General features: G+C 45.1%; 1 protein-coding gene across 1 annotated transcript in view; it reads right to left on the minus strand.

Moving 5' to 3' along the window:
• Positions 1-16,308, minus strand: part of Saal1 (serum amyloid A like 1) — a 30,929-nt gene that overhangs the window by 2,453 nt on the left and 12,168 nt on the right. Inside the window, exons 4-10 of the mRNA XM_042276836.2 lie at positions 15,142-15,221; positions 13,765-13,824; positions 13,524-13,639; positions 12,863-13,043; positions 10,745-10,827; positions 10,471-10,659; positions 7,599-7,795 (exon numbers count right to left, since the gene is read on the minus strand). Coding sequence (XP_042132770.1) covers positions 7,599-7,795; positions 10,471-10,659; positions 10,745-10,827; positions 12,863-13,043; positions 13,524-13,639; positions 13,765-13,824; positions 15,142-15,221 — 906 coding nt within the window. The remainder of the gene's footprint in view (positions 1-7,598; positions 7,796-10,470; positions 10,660-10,744; positions 10,828-12,862; positions 13,044-13,523; positions 13,640-13,764; positions 13,825-15,141; positions 15,222-16,308) is intronic.

Consider the following 16,308-nt stretch of genomic DNA (forward strand, 5'->3'; position numbering starts at 1 on the left):
CAACATTTTAAAAATTAGATCTTTATAAAGAGGAAACACAAATAATATACAAATATCTGAAAAGATAATCCAGCTCTCTAGTTAAAAAATGTAAATAAAAATAGGACACAAATTTTCACTTGTTGAATTCAATATAAAATTACAATATCCACTAATAAGAATCAAACAAAACTAGTATTTTTCACACATCAGAAATTATCAATATAAATTTTAGTAGTCTGTTTATATGCCTAGTGTTGCACGTGTGTGCACACATACACAAAACCACAGTTATTTTAAGACTACAAATAATAACATCAAACTTTCCCAAATTGAGTAAAATCGTCATATTGCTTTCATATATAAAAGAATAACTATCTGGTGGAAGGGAAGACTCAACCCTTGCAAGTTGTCCTCTGACTTCCACACATGTGCACCAACCCCCCTTAAAACAAAAAACAACAGCAGGGCTGAGGCCGCAGTTCAGAGGCATAGTGCCTGTCTATCATGTAAGAGGTCACAGTTCACAGGTATAGCGCCTGTCTATCATGTAAGAGGTCACAGTTCACAGGTATAGCGCCTGTCTATCATGTAAGAGGCCGCAGTTCACAGGTATAGCGCCTGTCTATCATGTAAGAGGTCACAGTTCACAGGTATAGCGCCTGTCTATCATGTAAGAGGTCACAGTTCACAGGTATAGCGCCTGTCTATCATGTAAGAGGTCATAGTTCACAGGTATAGCACCTGTCTATCATGTAAGAGGTCACAGTTCACAGGTATAGCGCCTGTCTATCATGTAAGAGGTCACAGTTCACAGGTATAGCGCCTGTCTATCATGTAAGAGGTCACAGTTCACAGGTATAGCGCCTGTCTATCATGTAAGAGGTCACAGTTCACAGGTATAGCGCCTGTCTATCATGTAAGTGTGGGAGCCCGTTCTGGGGTTCCTCGTGGCTTTACCCAGCAGGTCCAAATAGAGGATGATCAGGACCACGGGCCTGAGTGCAGGTGTCTGAGATGGTCTGCACTTGGCTGTGCTGGGGGAGGAGGTCTTTTGCTCCACCCCTTGGCGTCTCTATAAAAACCCTGGACCAGAGACAGTCCGGGCCCGTTGGAATAGGTTCCAGGCCCTCTCGAGGCTATCCTTTATTTTCTATCTGTTTATCTCTGCAAGATTCTCCGCTATAAATCCTTCTATCTAATATTTCCTGCTGCTCGCACTCAAGAAAACTCTGGGAAGCTGTGGGGGTGGTGGGTAAACGCCCCACAGAATGGCGCCGTGAACAGGGACTAAAGAAAAAAGGGACTAAAGAAAGGGGAAAAAAGGGACTAAAGAAAGGGGAAAAAAGGGACTAAAGAAAGGACAAAAAAGGGGGGACTAAAGACAAATGAACAGGGACTAAAGACAAAGTAATAGGGACTAAAGATAAAGGAAAATAATAGTTTTATTACAGAGTTTTTGGTGAAAGTGCTGAGTCAGTCCTGCCAGTGGAAAGGCATGCCGGTGTTATGGAATATATATATTTATATATATATTTTTTGGTGAGGCAGGGGTTTTATCCTCGAGAGAAAAGGAAAGCGGACTGGAAGGATGTCCGATGCTGCAGCGAAATTCTCTTCTGTCAAAATTTTCTATCTTCTATCCCTTTCTCAATTTCTATCTGTGAATAAGTATAAGGTATAGGGTAGTAATATAGTTTAGGAAAAACTTAGAAGTGTAAGATTGTGTAGGAAAAAATAAGTAAGGCAACTAGACAGAAAAACTCTTCAATTTTCTAACTTTGGGGGCTTTGAAAGCAAACTGGGGAAAAAAAATCTTTCTTTGGGCTTTACGGGTAGTAAAAAAGCTCTTCTTTGAGCTTATGGGGAAGAAAAAGTTTCCTATGGAACCTGGGGACAGCTGAAATGCTAAGTCCAAGCGGCAGGAGAAAGGAATTTCTCCCTGAGGCAAAAATGGGGGTGTAAGAAGTCAAAGTTTAAAGTTGGGAAGTTTTGGGAAATGTTGGTCTTTCTCCTGGGGGGAAAAAAAACCTTTCTCTTAAACTATAAAGCTTTTCTTGGAAAACTTGGGGGGAAAATCTCTCTAAAAAGCCTTAATCTTTCTCTCTTAAGAAACTTAGAAACTAAAGCCTTTAACTTTCTCAGAAGTACAAAAATTAGAATCACCTGAAGATATTAGTATGGGGACCACCTGTGATTAGCTCTAAGGGAAAACAACAAACCTCTTAAGACAGCAAGACCTCTCTAAGTTCTTTCAAGCTTTAACAATCCTCCTTGCAATGCAGGAGGCAGGGACAAGTTTCTAAAAACCCCTTCTAAGCTCTGTCTCTTCAAGCTAGTAAAAGACAGTGGGTCAGAGGACCCTGAGGGAAACGCTTGGGGAGAGTGTGGGTGACGAGCTACAGAGAGCCCAAAAAGGGCAGGAAACTTTACCTGAGAAAAGCAAAATAGTCAAGCTTCACAGTTACAGCTGAGCTGAGGCAGCAAAGGTTTTGAGTGAGCATTTCAGAATGAAAAGGTGCTCCTAATCGTCCAATGCAAAGATTCCCTGAAACTGTTAGCATTGTATCCTCACTTCTGAGCAAAAACCCAGAGGCGACTGGCCAGCGTCTCTGAGTTGGAGTGCATTTCGGGGATACTAGGGTTCCTGCAGTTGTAAACTTCCTGGAGCACACAGCTGAGGCAGGAAGGTGCAGGACCCAGGGGAAGATTGCTAATGACCAAACAAAGGTAAAGCAGTGGGAACGGCACAGTTGTCCACTTTCCTACAAGTCCCGGGGTTGATAGGTCCACAACTGCAAAAAGAAATCTGAGAAAAAGCTTTCCTATCAGAGAAAGGACCTTTCTGGGAACACAGTAAAGCTGAACTGTGTCTGAAGCAGTCGTGCTGCCGAGTCAGAACGCTGTCTGGGGAAAGAGCCCAGCCAGGGCAGAACAGAACTATCCAGGAGTAAAGCTTTCTTTTCTGTCAGAGAAAGCACCTCTTTGAGAAAAGCTTTGTGTCAACTGACTGCCTGAGATGAGGGAGTGTAGCCCTGAGGGGCGATTACCTCTGGCATAAGCTCTGTCCTTGAGCACCCAGACAAGCAAACACAACCCACTGGGGGACTGGGCCAGCTGAAGGCCTGATGATGCAAAGCACCTGTCCTAATGGGAGTTTAGAAATGGCAAAAACCTCCCTTGTTAAATTTTTTAGTCTGTACGCAAACCACACAGACCCTGAAAATAGAAACGGACAAAAGCCCCTACCTTTAATAGCAAGGAAAGCCGCCGCTCTAGTGTCGGAAACCGTTTCTGGGGTAGAGGGGATGAACTGAGACCAAACTGGAAACTGTCTGGGAGAAAGACTCAGAAGAAACAGAGGGGACAGATTCCTCCCCAGAAAATGCATGACCTGACAAAGCTGCTAGAGTTTGAGGCAGATTCGGGGTGAGAAAAAGAAGCCCCTACCTCCAAAAGCAGCTAGCAGAGGTACAGAGCAGCAGACAGATACCTGAAGCTCTGCATCTGGGGGGGAAGGAACAAGCAAAATGAGAAGATCAGTGGGAGAAAATCTCTCTGAAAGAGCAATGGAAACGCTGTTGTAAATGATCTTGCTTTTCACTGACTGGCTAAGGCAAACACAAGCCCCGAGGAAAGTTGCTATCAGAAATGCCAGCATCAATGCCTGCTAACGAGGCAGGTGTGGTTCTGATTCGGGGCCAGTGTCAAATGAAGGAGAGACACCTGTTGAAGCCAGCTGAGGAGAGACCAGAAACCTCCCAATGTGCCATAGCTGAAAATGTAAGATGCTTGTTCAAATCTCCCATTGCAAAAGCCAAAAAACTTGGTTCAAACCTCACGGGCAAGAATTTGTAAGCAAGTCTGGTAAAAGAGAAACCAGTTGACTCTCAAACCCAAAAAGAACTATGGGAAATGATATAAGGGACTGATATAAGGGACTGATATGGGACTGATATTATTATGGACTGATAAAAGGGAAATGCATTCTGGGAAAGGTAGTTTTTCCGCTAAAGATGGTGACATTGCCCTGAAACACTTTTGTCAGCTCAAAAATACGTTCATGGTAAACTTAAAATACAGCCTTTAAAAGAATAAGGAGGAAAATCATCTAAGAGTTTAAGTGTCAGTTCCAATGAAAAATTGAAAGGATAAGGAACTAGGCGCTTCGCGGTTTGGGGCTCCATTGGTAAAATGCCTTATTTACCCTAATAGTTGTGCAAAGTTTTTACGGTAGTTGGATGACAAAAAGCTACCTATAAGAGCAAACAAGTCACTTTAAAATCCTTAAAATATCACCTAATAGCTGTGCAGTTTTTGGCGAAGAGCTTTACAACAGCTAAATATGATAATTTCACCCTCAGCATAAAGTTTTTCAGTAGAACAAACCAAAAGTACTGCTGTGATAGAAACATTTGTTTGAATTGAAGTTCTTAGGGGAACTATTATGAATTTGAATGAAGGGACAGCCTCTAGTTAAAAAACCGTTTACCGCTGACAGTGCATCTCTGCCTGTGCGGAACTGCTGAGAAAACTCGCAACTTTGGGGTGTGGCTTCGTCCTGAGAATGTTACAATCCCCTAGCAACAAGTATCACAACTCTATAATGACAACACTCACTAAATCCCAGTGCTTTATAACAAAGCTGACTATAAACTCTAAACTTTAGAAATGATGTACATATTTCCTGTCTAGTTAAGAAAATCTTTATAATAGAGATAGTGATAATTATAATTAAGAGTAAGAAGTAGAAAAATGAAAATAAGATATGTGAGTTTATAGAAATTATTCTGTCTTGTTATATCTGTGTTAAGAAATCTTTAGGTGTTTGCTAAGTTAGATATATGCTAATGGCAGCCTATATAAGTTTGTAAAATAGATCTATAGAGTTCCTTTAAGAATATAAGCTTGTAAGAAGTATCTAAGGTAGTCTTAAGACATGTAGTAATAAACTTGTAAGATGCTAGTTGTAAATGTAAGTTTAAATAAGAAATAAGATGGAATGAATATAAGTATATAAGAATTAATAAGAAATATATTTGCTAAAGTAGTTCTATAGTTTCCTTAAAGTATAAATAAGTAGATGTTAATATGTTGTATGTGAGTTTGTAAAAATGGGTAAATGTTAAGTATGAGTCTAAATGCTTTGCAAGGCAAAAAATGTTATATGTGAGTTTGTGAAAAAGTGTAAATGTTAAGTATGAGTCTATTAATGTATATGGTGAAAACACCTGAGACACAGGAGATAGTGTCCTAGTAGACTGCAAAGTAGGCAGTCTAAATGATTTCAAAAGCTCCAGAAGCCGTTAAGAAGCTAAGAATGGCGGACGCCAGAACCAGCACAAGGCATCCGCAGCTGAGATCCGTGGAATATCAACGCAGCACAGAAAAACCTGAGCTAACAGCAAAAACGGTGCGGTTTAAAATCTTACTATAACTAAAAAGGTCTGTCTGTGAGAACAAAAGTTGCAGAGACGCTTGTTTGAACAAAAATTATTAACTGCAAAAAGTTTTGGTTAAAAAAGTCTCTTCATATTTGGAAGTAAAAGCCTGATACCAGAATTTATTTCTTATTTAAACTTTTTGAACTTAAAATGAGATAAAATTACAAAAACATTTTGGTTATGGATTTCTTCAAATTTGGAAGGCTAGTACCAATATTTATCATTTGAATTTTGGTACTTAAATGAAATGAACAATAGAGCTTTCATTGCAATGGGACAATTTTGAGCTTACTTATAGTAATGACCTAGGAACGGTTTTCTGGAATTGGGTTAAAAATGAAACTGTTTAAATGAAGAAATGTATTTCTACTTAGAATCAAGATGCAATTTTGTGTATGCGTATATGCTTTATTAACTGGAGATTTATGAATTGTTTTGTGGAACTGTTTATGTAAAAATGGAATTACTTATGGAACTGGTTTTGTGTTACAAATGGAACTGTTCAAACAGATAAGTTTGGGTTCCTCTAACTAGGTTTGAGACTTTGTTTAAAAAATTATAAAGAAGCCGGGCGGTGGTGGCGCACGCCTTTAATCCCAGCACTCGGGAGGCAGAGGCAGGCGGATCTCTGTGAGTTCGAGGCCAGCCTGGGCTACCAAGTGAGTCCCAGGAAAGGCGCAAAGCTACACAGAGAAACCCTGTCTCGAAAAACCAAAAAAAAAAAAAATTATAAAGAAAAGGAGGAGTTATGAGATTGAATTATGTTCGCAGAAACCTATTGATATTAATGCACCCTGGTTTTGTGGAGTTAAGAAAATGTTTAAGTTTGATGTGAATACATCGAAGTTTTTCCTATGTTCTGTTAACAAGAAAATTCAAATGACTGAGTTAAAGTTGTAAGACGGAGAAAATTGTTAACTATATATAGCACCATATATGCTAATTCTAATGGTTCTGTTAAGAGTTTGCTTTGAGGTGTAAGATTGAGAGAATTGTGACTATGTATAGCAATATTTATGTTAACCTGTTAATGGTAATGATGAAGCTAAGGGATTCTTTAAGTTTGTAGTTGCCTTAAGAGTTTTGGTTTAGAAAGGGCTTGAGGCAGCTAAGACTGCTGTGGTCACCTTGGACCTAATTCAAAAGAGAAATGCCATCTATATCATCCTCTACTCCCATACTGGGAGGTGTAACAGCTATGGAGATTGCTGTAAGCCATTAATAGTTATTTTTTTATATATTAAGAAGGGGGGACCTGTGGGAGCCCGTTCTGGGGTTCCTCGTGGATTTACCCAGCAGGTCCAAATAGAGGATGATCAGGACCACGGGCCTGAGTGCAGGTGTCTGAGATGGTCTGCACTTGGCTGTGCTGGGGGAGGAGGTCTTTTGCTCCACCCCTTGGCGTCTCTATAAAAACCCTGGACCAGAGACAGTCCGGGCCCGTTGGAATAGGTTCCAGGCCCTCTCGAGGCTATCCTTTATTTTCTATCTGTTTATCTCCACAACATTCTCCGCTATAAATCCTTCTATCTAATATTTCCTGCTGCTCGCACTCAAGAAAACTCTGGGAAGCTGTGGGGGTGGTGGGTAAACGCCCCACATGTAAGAGGCCGCAGTTCACAGGTATAGCGCCTGTCTATCATGTAAGAGGTCACAGTTCACAGGTATAGCGCCTGTCTATCATGTAAGAGGTCATAGTTCACAGGTATAGCACCTGTCTATCATGTAAGAGGTCACAGTTCACAGGTATAGCGCCTGTCTATCATGTAAGAGGTCACAGTTCACAGGTATAGTGCCTGTCTATCATGTAAGAGGTCACAGTTCACAGGTATAGCGCCTGTCTATCATGTAAGAGGTCACAGTTCACAGGTATAGCGCCTGTCTATCATGTAAGAGGTCACAGTTCACAGGTATAGCGCCTGTCTATCATGGAAGAGGCTGCAGGTCCCAGCATCACACAGGACAGGAGAGGAGAAGGGAGGAGAAAAGACATTTTTCCCAATGCCGTAAGAACAAGAGAGGAGCTGAGGCCACCGCGCACAGGTCGGGTGTCTCTCTCCTGTGGACTGGGCTCTGGTTCTATCCCAGCACAGCCATGCCTTCCTTAGAAGGTTGAAGTTCAGGATGTCAGCAACCCACACCTTTCATAAGACTCCACCAATACTCCTTCCCTACCTTTGTTAACGCCTGAAGAATATTAGAAAGGAATTCACATGAAATGTCCTTCAGGATCTTCATATGGAAGTCATCTTGGGGTGAGGCACAGTTTGTGGGCTCCTCTGTGTCGGACTCTGTGGAGTTCTCTGGTTTCTTCTGACAATGTTCCATATTTTGTAACACCCGAATTAGGCTGTCAATTAGGGGAAGAGCCACTGCACCAAATCAAGAGAATGAAATCAGCTAGATAAGCATTCATTCCGTTATTCATTCATTCACTCACTCATTCATTCGTTCGTTCATCCACCCACCCACTCACACTGAACTAGTGTTACACATGTTTTAGGGACTATAATTAGAGTGGTTTCTGCTTCTGATTCCCACTTTAACTTCCACCAATGGTGTCTGTGACCTATACGCTCTAATAAACTGCTTCCCCACATCCAAGTTGGCTTCAGTCAGTGCTGTGTCACAGCAGCAGACAAAACTGGAATATTCCCTGGCTCTACAGAGCTCCCCTGAGGGCCTGAAGCGGGCAAGGAGAGTCAGCAGCGAGGTGAGGAGGGAGCGGACTGTGACAGGAGTTAGCACCGGTGTCCAGGCTCTGCCCAACGTAAGAACTACATGAAGTCTGGGCGGCTCAGCAGGCGGCAGTAAGAGGGCCTAGTCCGGCAACAGCGACAAGGGGGTGCCCCTGTCTCACACAGGAAACTCCCCGGGGTTCCTAGAAAGATCTCATACACACAACAGCGTGGCAGCACTCATTGGCCAAGCACGGCAACCCAGAACAAGATAAACACATCTGCACTAAGAGATAAGACTCCCTCGGTTTTCACATCAAAGCAAGAAATCTCTGAGGTTCAGGGGTGAACGGCTTCACAGCTGACACCATGACATCTGCATTTGTAGCTCAGGCCTCCCGCCAGCTCCTGACTTAAACTGCCCCTCACCACCCTCCCTGGAGACCTCCAGCAGTATGTTTAAAGCCAGTCGTCTTTGTCTCAGTAAGCGGCACGCCAGAGATCCCCACCCGTTCGTTCCCCATTCCCTCTCCCAGTCTCTAAAGGTAGAACACTCCCACGTTTGTACTGTTCCCGCCTTGGTCAAAGCCAGAGTACTGCTTGTGCTGACAGCCACACAGCCGGCCAGCCCTTCTCCCTTCTGACCCACAGCTGCCTACATTTCTCAGCCCACGGCCCTCTACAGCCAGCCATACCTGTCCAGTCTGTCTCACTCCCAGCAGGCCCCTCTCCCCCTGCACTTCCTGGCGGCTACACTGCTTCTCTTCCTTTCACTCATAACCACCCCAGCCACAGAGCCTCGCCCGCTCCTCCAACACACAGCGCCCCACGCTCTTACGCACGCTAGTCTCCCAAGTACTCACAGGACGGCTTCCACTAGCTCCCTCAGGCTGTGCTCAGTGTCACAGTGTCAGTGAGGTAACCTCTCCAGAAATAAAGAATTGACACTCAGACACAGTGCTTATTTATAGAAAAAAACAAAACGACACAAACTTAAAACAGGAAGAGGTCAAAACATCCTTGAGAGGCAAAAACGAGCACCTTAGGCCCAGTAACACTGAATGGAGAAACTCTAGAGCCATTCCCAATGGACAGGAAGAAGATAAAGATGTCTGTACCAGTTACTTAAAACACCGGACACTAAGCAACCCACTTAGATAGAAAAAGAAGTCAGGGAACGAAAAATGACAGAAGTAGATGTGACTTAACAGCAGATAAAGTTCAAGGTTGTTATGGGAACTACTAGCAGAAACAGTAAGACAAAAGCTGGAGGGATGGCTCAGTGGTTAAGAGCACCGGCTCCTCCTCTAGAGGTCCCGGGTTCAAATCCCACCACCCACATGTTGGCTCACAACCCTTTATAATCCCCATCTCAGGGGATCCAACATGTTCTGCTGGTCTCCACAGGCACCAGATATCTGGTGTACATGTGTGCATGCAGGCAAAACATCCCCCTCCACAATCAATCAATCAATCAATCAATCAATCAATAAAGAGAATTTAGGAGCAATAAGACAGGAATGTGGATGTAGCTTGGTGACAGGATTCCTACTCACATGTGCAAGGCCCTGGGTCCAACCCCAAGCACAGCAAAAAACCACTACAGCTAAGTAGATAAAGGTGCAATCAGAGTGAATGCACATCCCCCGCCTCCATAAAGTCCAACAGTCCCCAGTGGAAGAGAGTAAGCCACAGAGCACAGCGATTCAGAAGATAAAATGTGCAGGAATAAACCAGATAAGAATGCAAGATCCGTACGATGAAAAGCCTCAAGCCCTTCTGAAACGGACCCACACAGTGCATTCCTGGACATGCCACACATGCAACACAACACCAATGAAAGCATCAGAAAGCACACGGGGCTTCGAACTCGTCACCCTAATTGAGCACTAAACAAGTCCAACAGTCAGAAACACCGAGATATCAGACTGAGGAGAGACTGTCGTCACTGGGTACTGAAATATACAACTTGTCAAAAGTACTCGGCGACAGATCCGTGAGCACAACGGAGTTAGTAAATACACAGAGGACTTGAGGGAGCACTCGTGACAGAAGCAGGGTGGTACCTCTGGGCAGACTCTGGGCAGAGCCACACTGTTCTTTTTGATGCTAGGGACTGACGCAGGGGGCACTCGGGCTAAGCAAGCACCTCACTACTGAGCTCTACCCCAAGCCCCTCCTCGAGGCCTTTTTATAAACCTTATAATGCTTTTGCATTAAGCACTTAACCTTTTATGTTACTAGGGGAATAAGGGTGTTTTCTTTTTAAATGGAAAAAACCTGAGAAAGAAAGCCAGTGAAGAGGAGACGCGGCCTGGCGCCTGTGATCTGGCGGCACCGGTCCCGTTTGGTGAGCAGACGCCACTTGCCTTCTTCTCTGTCCAGGTGCCCCTGCTCGGACTGGGAAGCACTGAGGGCGGACAGCACCGAGAGCACAGAGGCCAGCACCGTCTTCTGCTCCTGCAGGATGATGGGCGGGTCCCCCGCTTGGCAGAACTCACGGCACACCAGGTCAAAAAGGAAATTCCACGTGGCTTTTCCAGTATCAGGACACTGCACTTGAGAAATATTTCACAAGTAGTAATTTAAAAATAGTGAGCGCTTAAGTGAGCAACTACAGCATGTTCCAAGAAACCTCCTTACCGATTGCCTGAATTCCATCATCCACTGTGGTAAGCAGCTGCAAGACGTGCATGTAAACATCCAGCCCTTCCAGGGTTTCAGAACTAGGCAGACAGAAACGGCAAAAGCACTCTTAACTTCCCTGTTTAGAGGACAGCAACCATCCATTCACTCAGCAGCTCTATGTGACCTTGTACTAAAGCACAGAATGTGAAACGGCCAACTGAATGGAGTCTGCTCATTAGACTCACATTAAAATCGGGAAGAGGGAAAAATGTGTGTATGTGTGTGTGTGTCTATACATGAGTGTGAATGTGTAAATATATGTGAGTGTGTGTGTGAATGTGTGTGTGAATGTGTGTGTGAATGTGTGAATATATATATGAAGTGCATGATGTGAGTGTGTATGTGTGTCTATATGTGAGTGTGAATGTGTGAATATGAGTGAATGTGTGAGTGTATATATGAGAGTATGTGTGTGAATGTATGTATGAATGTGTGTGAGTATATATGTGGTGTATGTGTGTGAATGTGTATGTGTGTACATGTGAGTGTATGTGTGTGAATGTGTGAGTGTATATATGAAGTGTGTGAATGTGAGTGTGTATGTTAGTGTACATATGCGGTGTGTGGGAGTCTACATGTGTGACACTGGCATTTCTACGGGAGATGTGAGGCCTACAGCACAGACGCCATGTCCTGACGCTCCTTAGACTCCACAGCTCACCCTAGCTCCCTCGCTGAGAACACCAGAGCCACAAAAACCCAATTCCTTCGTCTACGGTTTGTATCCTTGGCACTCAAAACGCTGTGTCTTCAACCAGACAATTAAGTGAAAAACACGCACAATTAAATGGCTCAGCTGTGTTTGCTCAAGTATCTGTCACTTCGGGGCACTTAATGCCAGGGCTGGGGACAGAGGTGGTTAGGATGTTACACCCACCTTCACCAGTGTAACGGTCTGAGAGGAAAGAAGGTAATTAAAGGGCAATTACCACAAAACAAAATGAATTCAACACTAGGAGGCCCAGGCACGAAAAGACCACACAGAAATTTAGTTGGTGAAGAGGGCTGAAGAGAAATGGTGTTTCCATGGTAATCTGAAGAGGCAGGTGTCTGCAGCATTGGAGAGACACCCTGAGCAAAGGCTTGGAGGCAAGAGGGCCTGGTTCTCTGCGGAATGCAATCTCACATGGCTGAAGCCGGAACGAGGAGGGGCAGACCTTGTGTGGAGGCTCGGGAGCCAGTTTTGTTTGTTTTAAGATCCGAACTATGTCCTAAGGAAGGCCACCGAAAAGCCTGGAGCATGAGAGCAAGGTGGACACGCGCTGCAGAAGCAGCTCCAAGGCTGAGGCTCGGGAGAGGCACGCCGGAGGGCAGGCCGCTCAGAGGGCAGAGTGTGGCACTTGGAGAACAGGCCTGGCTGCCAGGATGGGGTCACAGCAAGAGTCGGAAGCATGGCTTGGAAGCTGACTGGCTGAGAGGAAAGAGCTGGATAGGGAGGAGTCAGTAAGGGCTTCTCAATTCTCCCACCTTCTCCAGATCCAGACGGGATACTGGCAACACCATTTACTGACTGGAAATACTGAAGAAGCAGATATGTATGTGGCTTAATCTTCATTTGATAAAAGATATAAAATTGATAGCTTTTAACACAGCCTCGTAAGTTCTGAGAATATGCTGTTAACAACTAAGCAGATAATCCAAACGTTCATCTTACAGTTCTTAGTGATAAATTGTTTTAACGACCTATAGACTACTACTGCCTCTCATGACAAGACATCAAAGCCCCCGAGTCGACCATCTACACAGATTGGTATATGGACACAAGGAGGAAGGAGAGAGAAAACAAATACTCTCAACGGAGCTGTTTCATGTTCAATGTCAAATACACCAAGGAAATCTTTTCTCCTTGACTGTTTAAAAGACATAAAATTGCCGTCAGTCACTACGGCAAGCTAAACGCCCGTGACCAAGTCATCCTGGAGCAAATGCTCAGAACCCTGTGATTCTTACAGAGGAACTACTCTGCCACCACAAACCTAAGAGACTGGCTGCAGACTGAAACGAAGACTCTGCCACCTAAGGCGTTTGAACAGGTGAATTTTTCCAGAACATTCTGTACAAGCGTCCACCTACCGTACTTGTTTGGCAGCTTCCAGTACACAGGGGACAATGGAAAACACCGGCTGCTCTTCGGAGTCCTCCCGGGGTTGGTCCCGAGGCCGGGCAGTCCCATTTCTAATCCACTCCAACATGAGCTTTTCGTCCAGGTCGAAGAGCTTGTCCACGACCTCCCCCACCTTCACCAGCAAGTCAACTGCAGCGAGGACAGGCGGTCAATTGAGAACCCAAGTGTCTGAAGCTACAAGGGGAGGTACCGCTCCTCAAGCTGCTCAAGAGCCACATCTGCCAAGCTGTCACTGCCTTCCGGGGGTCTCCAGGAGCCTCTTTAAACTGGCTTATCTTCCTTCAGGGCAAAGTGGCTGCCCGGGGCTGGAGACATGGCCCAGCCATGAAGAGCACTCGCTGGTACTCCAGGGCACCCAGGCTTGGTTCCCAGCACCCACACTGCAAGCAGCTCACACTGTCTGCAGCTCCAGTCCTAGGGGACCTGACACGCCCTGCTGGCCTCTGTGGGTACCAGGCAGACACCAGCATGTAAGAGATACACAGATATACATGCAGGTAAACACCCATAAATGTAAACAATGAAAACATAACATTTTGAAATGAGAAGCCTAAAGCGGCTTCCTCCGATGTGCTCTCATCTCCCCCCCTGGATTTCACGGCGACTCACCATTTGTGGAACTTGACATGATGAAGCAAACACTAGCATAAATAGATGGGTGCTCCCGGATCCTCTCAACCCAGACACTGGCCACTTCTGTCTGGGAAAGGCAAGTAAGCAACAACCTACATGACAGATGTGAGCTCAATATCTCCGTGGAACACAGCAAGGCCACCGACAGTCAAGAATTCACCTGCTTTCCCGGGTCCCCGATGAGGGGTTGACGGACCCCCCGGAGAGACGGGCTTACCTGCTGGTCTCCAGCAGAGTGGGTGGGTCCGAGTCACACAAACACTGCAGAATCACCTGCCTGCAGAGCCACAGTGAACCATGAGCTTCACTCATTGCCAAGAACCAGTTTTCATTTCACTTTAAACTTTTTTTCTTAATAGTAAGACAAAGCATAAATGCAGTGAATTCTAGAGCAGCGGTTTGCAACCTTCTTACCGCGGCGACCCCTTAATACAGTTCCTCATGTTGGGGTGACCCTCAACCACGAACTTACTTTGTGGCTACTTCATAGCTGTAATTTTGCTACTGTTACGAATTGTAATGTAAATGTCTGATATGTGACACCCCCCCCCCAAAGGGGTCTGACCCACAGGTTGAGAATCCGTTTTAGAGCAAATGCTCATGTTTCTAAGGAACAGAGCAGAGTTGCCCATCTGCAGCTCCCTGTGTGTCCCCAATGTGTTCGTTCCTTTCCCACCTAGAAAAGTGACCCTGACTTCCCCAGAAATCATCTCCTCGCTCTGCTCCATAGTTTTGTTAATAGATTTCTGATTTTGCATTTAATTTTATATGAAAGCAGCTATGGTTTTTCCCTTAAAACATTGGTTATCTGTGCATCTTTTTATCTGTTTCTAAGTGACGCAGAATCATTGTTCATTTGTTCTTCGATTCATCCTAGAACACCTTGTGTGTGGATGTAACAAAGATAATTCAAAAGGCCCAGGTCCTTGAAAACAGGGACAAACCCTTACGACCCTCTGATAAGAACAATCACTTTAACATATGCTGGACACAGACCTCTTTAAGATCCTAAGTTAACAGCCATGAACCACCACCAAGAAAATGAATATGCCCATCCTATGGATCATGTTCTCAGATCCGGAAACCACCAGAGATGCCACTATTAAAAAGCCCTCTGCCCAGAGCTTCCTGGCTTTAGAAGGGAACTAGCCTCTAGGCTTGTCTGACAGGCTTTTAATCCCACAGGGAACTCCTTATCTTCTGGTCCTGTGGGCAAGTCCCACTCCCCGACTTAAGTCGAAGTTCTCAGAGCAACACTGTTCAGTACTCGAGTTTCCCAGACTAGTTCTGGGTCCTTGGATTCTCTATGCTCACACTGTTCTGGGTTCTGGCCAGTGGCCCCAGCTCACCTCAGGCTCTACACATTCTTCTCCCTGCCCACCTGCTCGCTGTGATGACTCATGCCTTAGCATGGATGCCCAGGCTCGGTCCTGAGTCACGTCCCCAGCTGCTACAGAAGCCACATCAACACACAGGCGTCCTGAGACCATGGAACGTCACACTCCACACTTTTACTTCTAGGTACCAGGGTTCCCCTGGGATAGAAACTTAGAACCCATCCTGAGAAACACGGCTATTAGGTAGTGGGACTTACCCACGATCCTCGCAGCTGCTGATGGACACACATATCTCCTGGAAACAAGCCATATTCCCTAAAATTCCCACACAGATTTCCTGTCAAATCAAATAACACAAGTCACAATGGCTGTGAGGAAAAAGCCACAAGAATGACAACGTCAACAAAAACTTCTACTGAACCAAGTTTGGGGGAGGGAAGGGAGAGGCAGAATATGGGAGTTTACTGCTGGCACCCAGATTTATATACTTGGCTTATGCAGCTCACCTAGTTGAGAAGGAATAAAAGACACAAAGGAAGTCCAAAGGCAGAAATCACAGTGGAAGAAACACTATGGTGGAAAGAGTTCTTAACACGGACAACTAATGGAGAGAGCACAGGAACGGGAGACGGGAAACATGAGAAATACAGCAGAGGAAAAGGATCGGGAGTAAAAGGATTGGACTGTCATGCTCAGAGTTTAGACTTAATATGGGATGGCATATGGAGCCATGAAGGTTCTCAGAGAGGGAACACAACACACTGAAGCATGTTATCCACGTATCGTTTCACACAGTCGTCACAAGATGGGGACTGTATGGTTCCCACTTTTCAAATGAGGAAACCCAGGGAGGACAAGCAACCTGCCTAAGGTCTCCAAGTGGGATAGAGCAGCAGTCCGGAGCTGCGTGTACCAGGGTACTCTGCCTAAGAAGGCATGGCTGCTATTATCAATGAGGGGTGACGGCGGGCATGGAAAAGCTCAGCGCTGAAGATCCTAGAGGGAAGGCGAATAGTCTGTCAGGAGGTGAAGAGAGAGTGTAAGGCACAGCTCACGGCAGTGAGGTTGCCTTGGTTTTCCAGTCGGAAGTACTAGTCCTATCAACAGGAAAAATTAAGAAGAAAGGACCCAGTGCCTTCACACAGAACAGGGTTCCCAAACTGGCTGGGACGCCACACTCAGGGAGTTTGCCAACATTTTCCATAGCCCCGTCAACTCTCCTGACTCAGAATCCCCAGGGTACAGCCTCTGGAGCTGGTGTTTACCAAGTGCACCGGGAGTTCTTATGATCAGTGTGACGATCATTGAATTAGAACAGAGGATACGGGATAAGAAAACAGGCATGCAGGTGGAAAATTCCTGAAGAAGGTTGGGAGTGACACCAGGTACCAAAGGGGAGCCAGGGCTGTGGCATTGCAGGAATG

Source organism: Peromyscus maniculatus, chromosome 1 (assembly GCF_049852395.1).
Source record: "Peromyscus maniculatus bairdii isolate BWxNUB_F1_BW_parent chromosome 1, HU_Pman_BW_mat_3.1, whole genome shotgun sequence".
NCBI classification, from domain to species: Eukaryota; Metazoa; Chordata; class Mammalia; order Rodentia; family Cricetidae; genus Peromyscus; species Peromyscus maniculatus.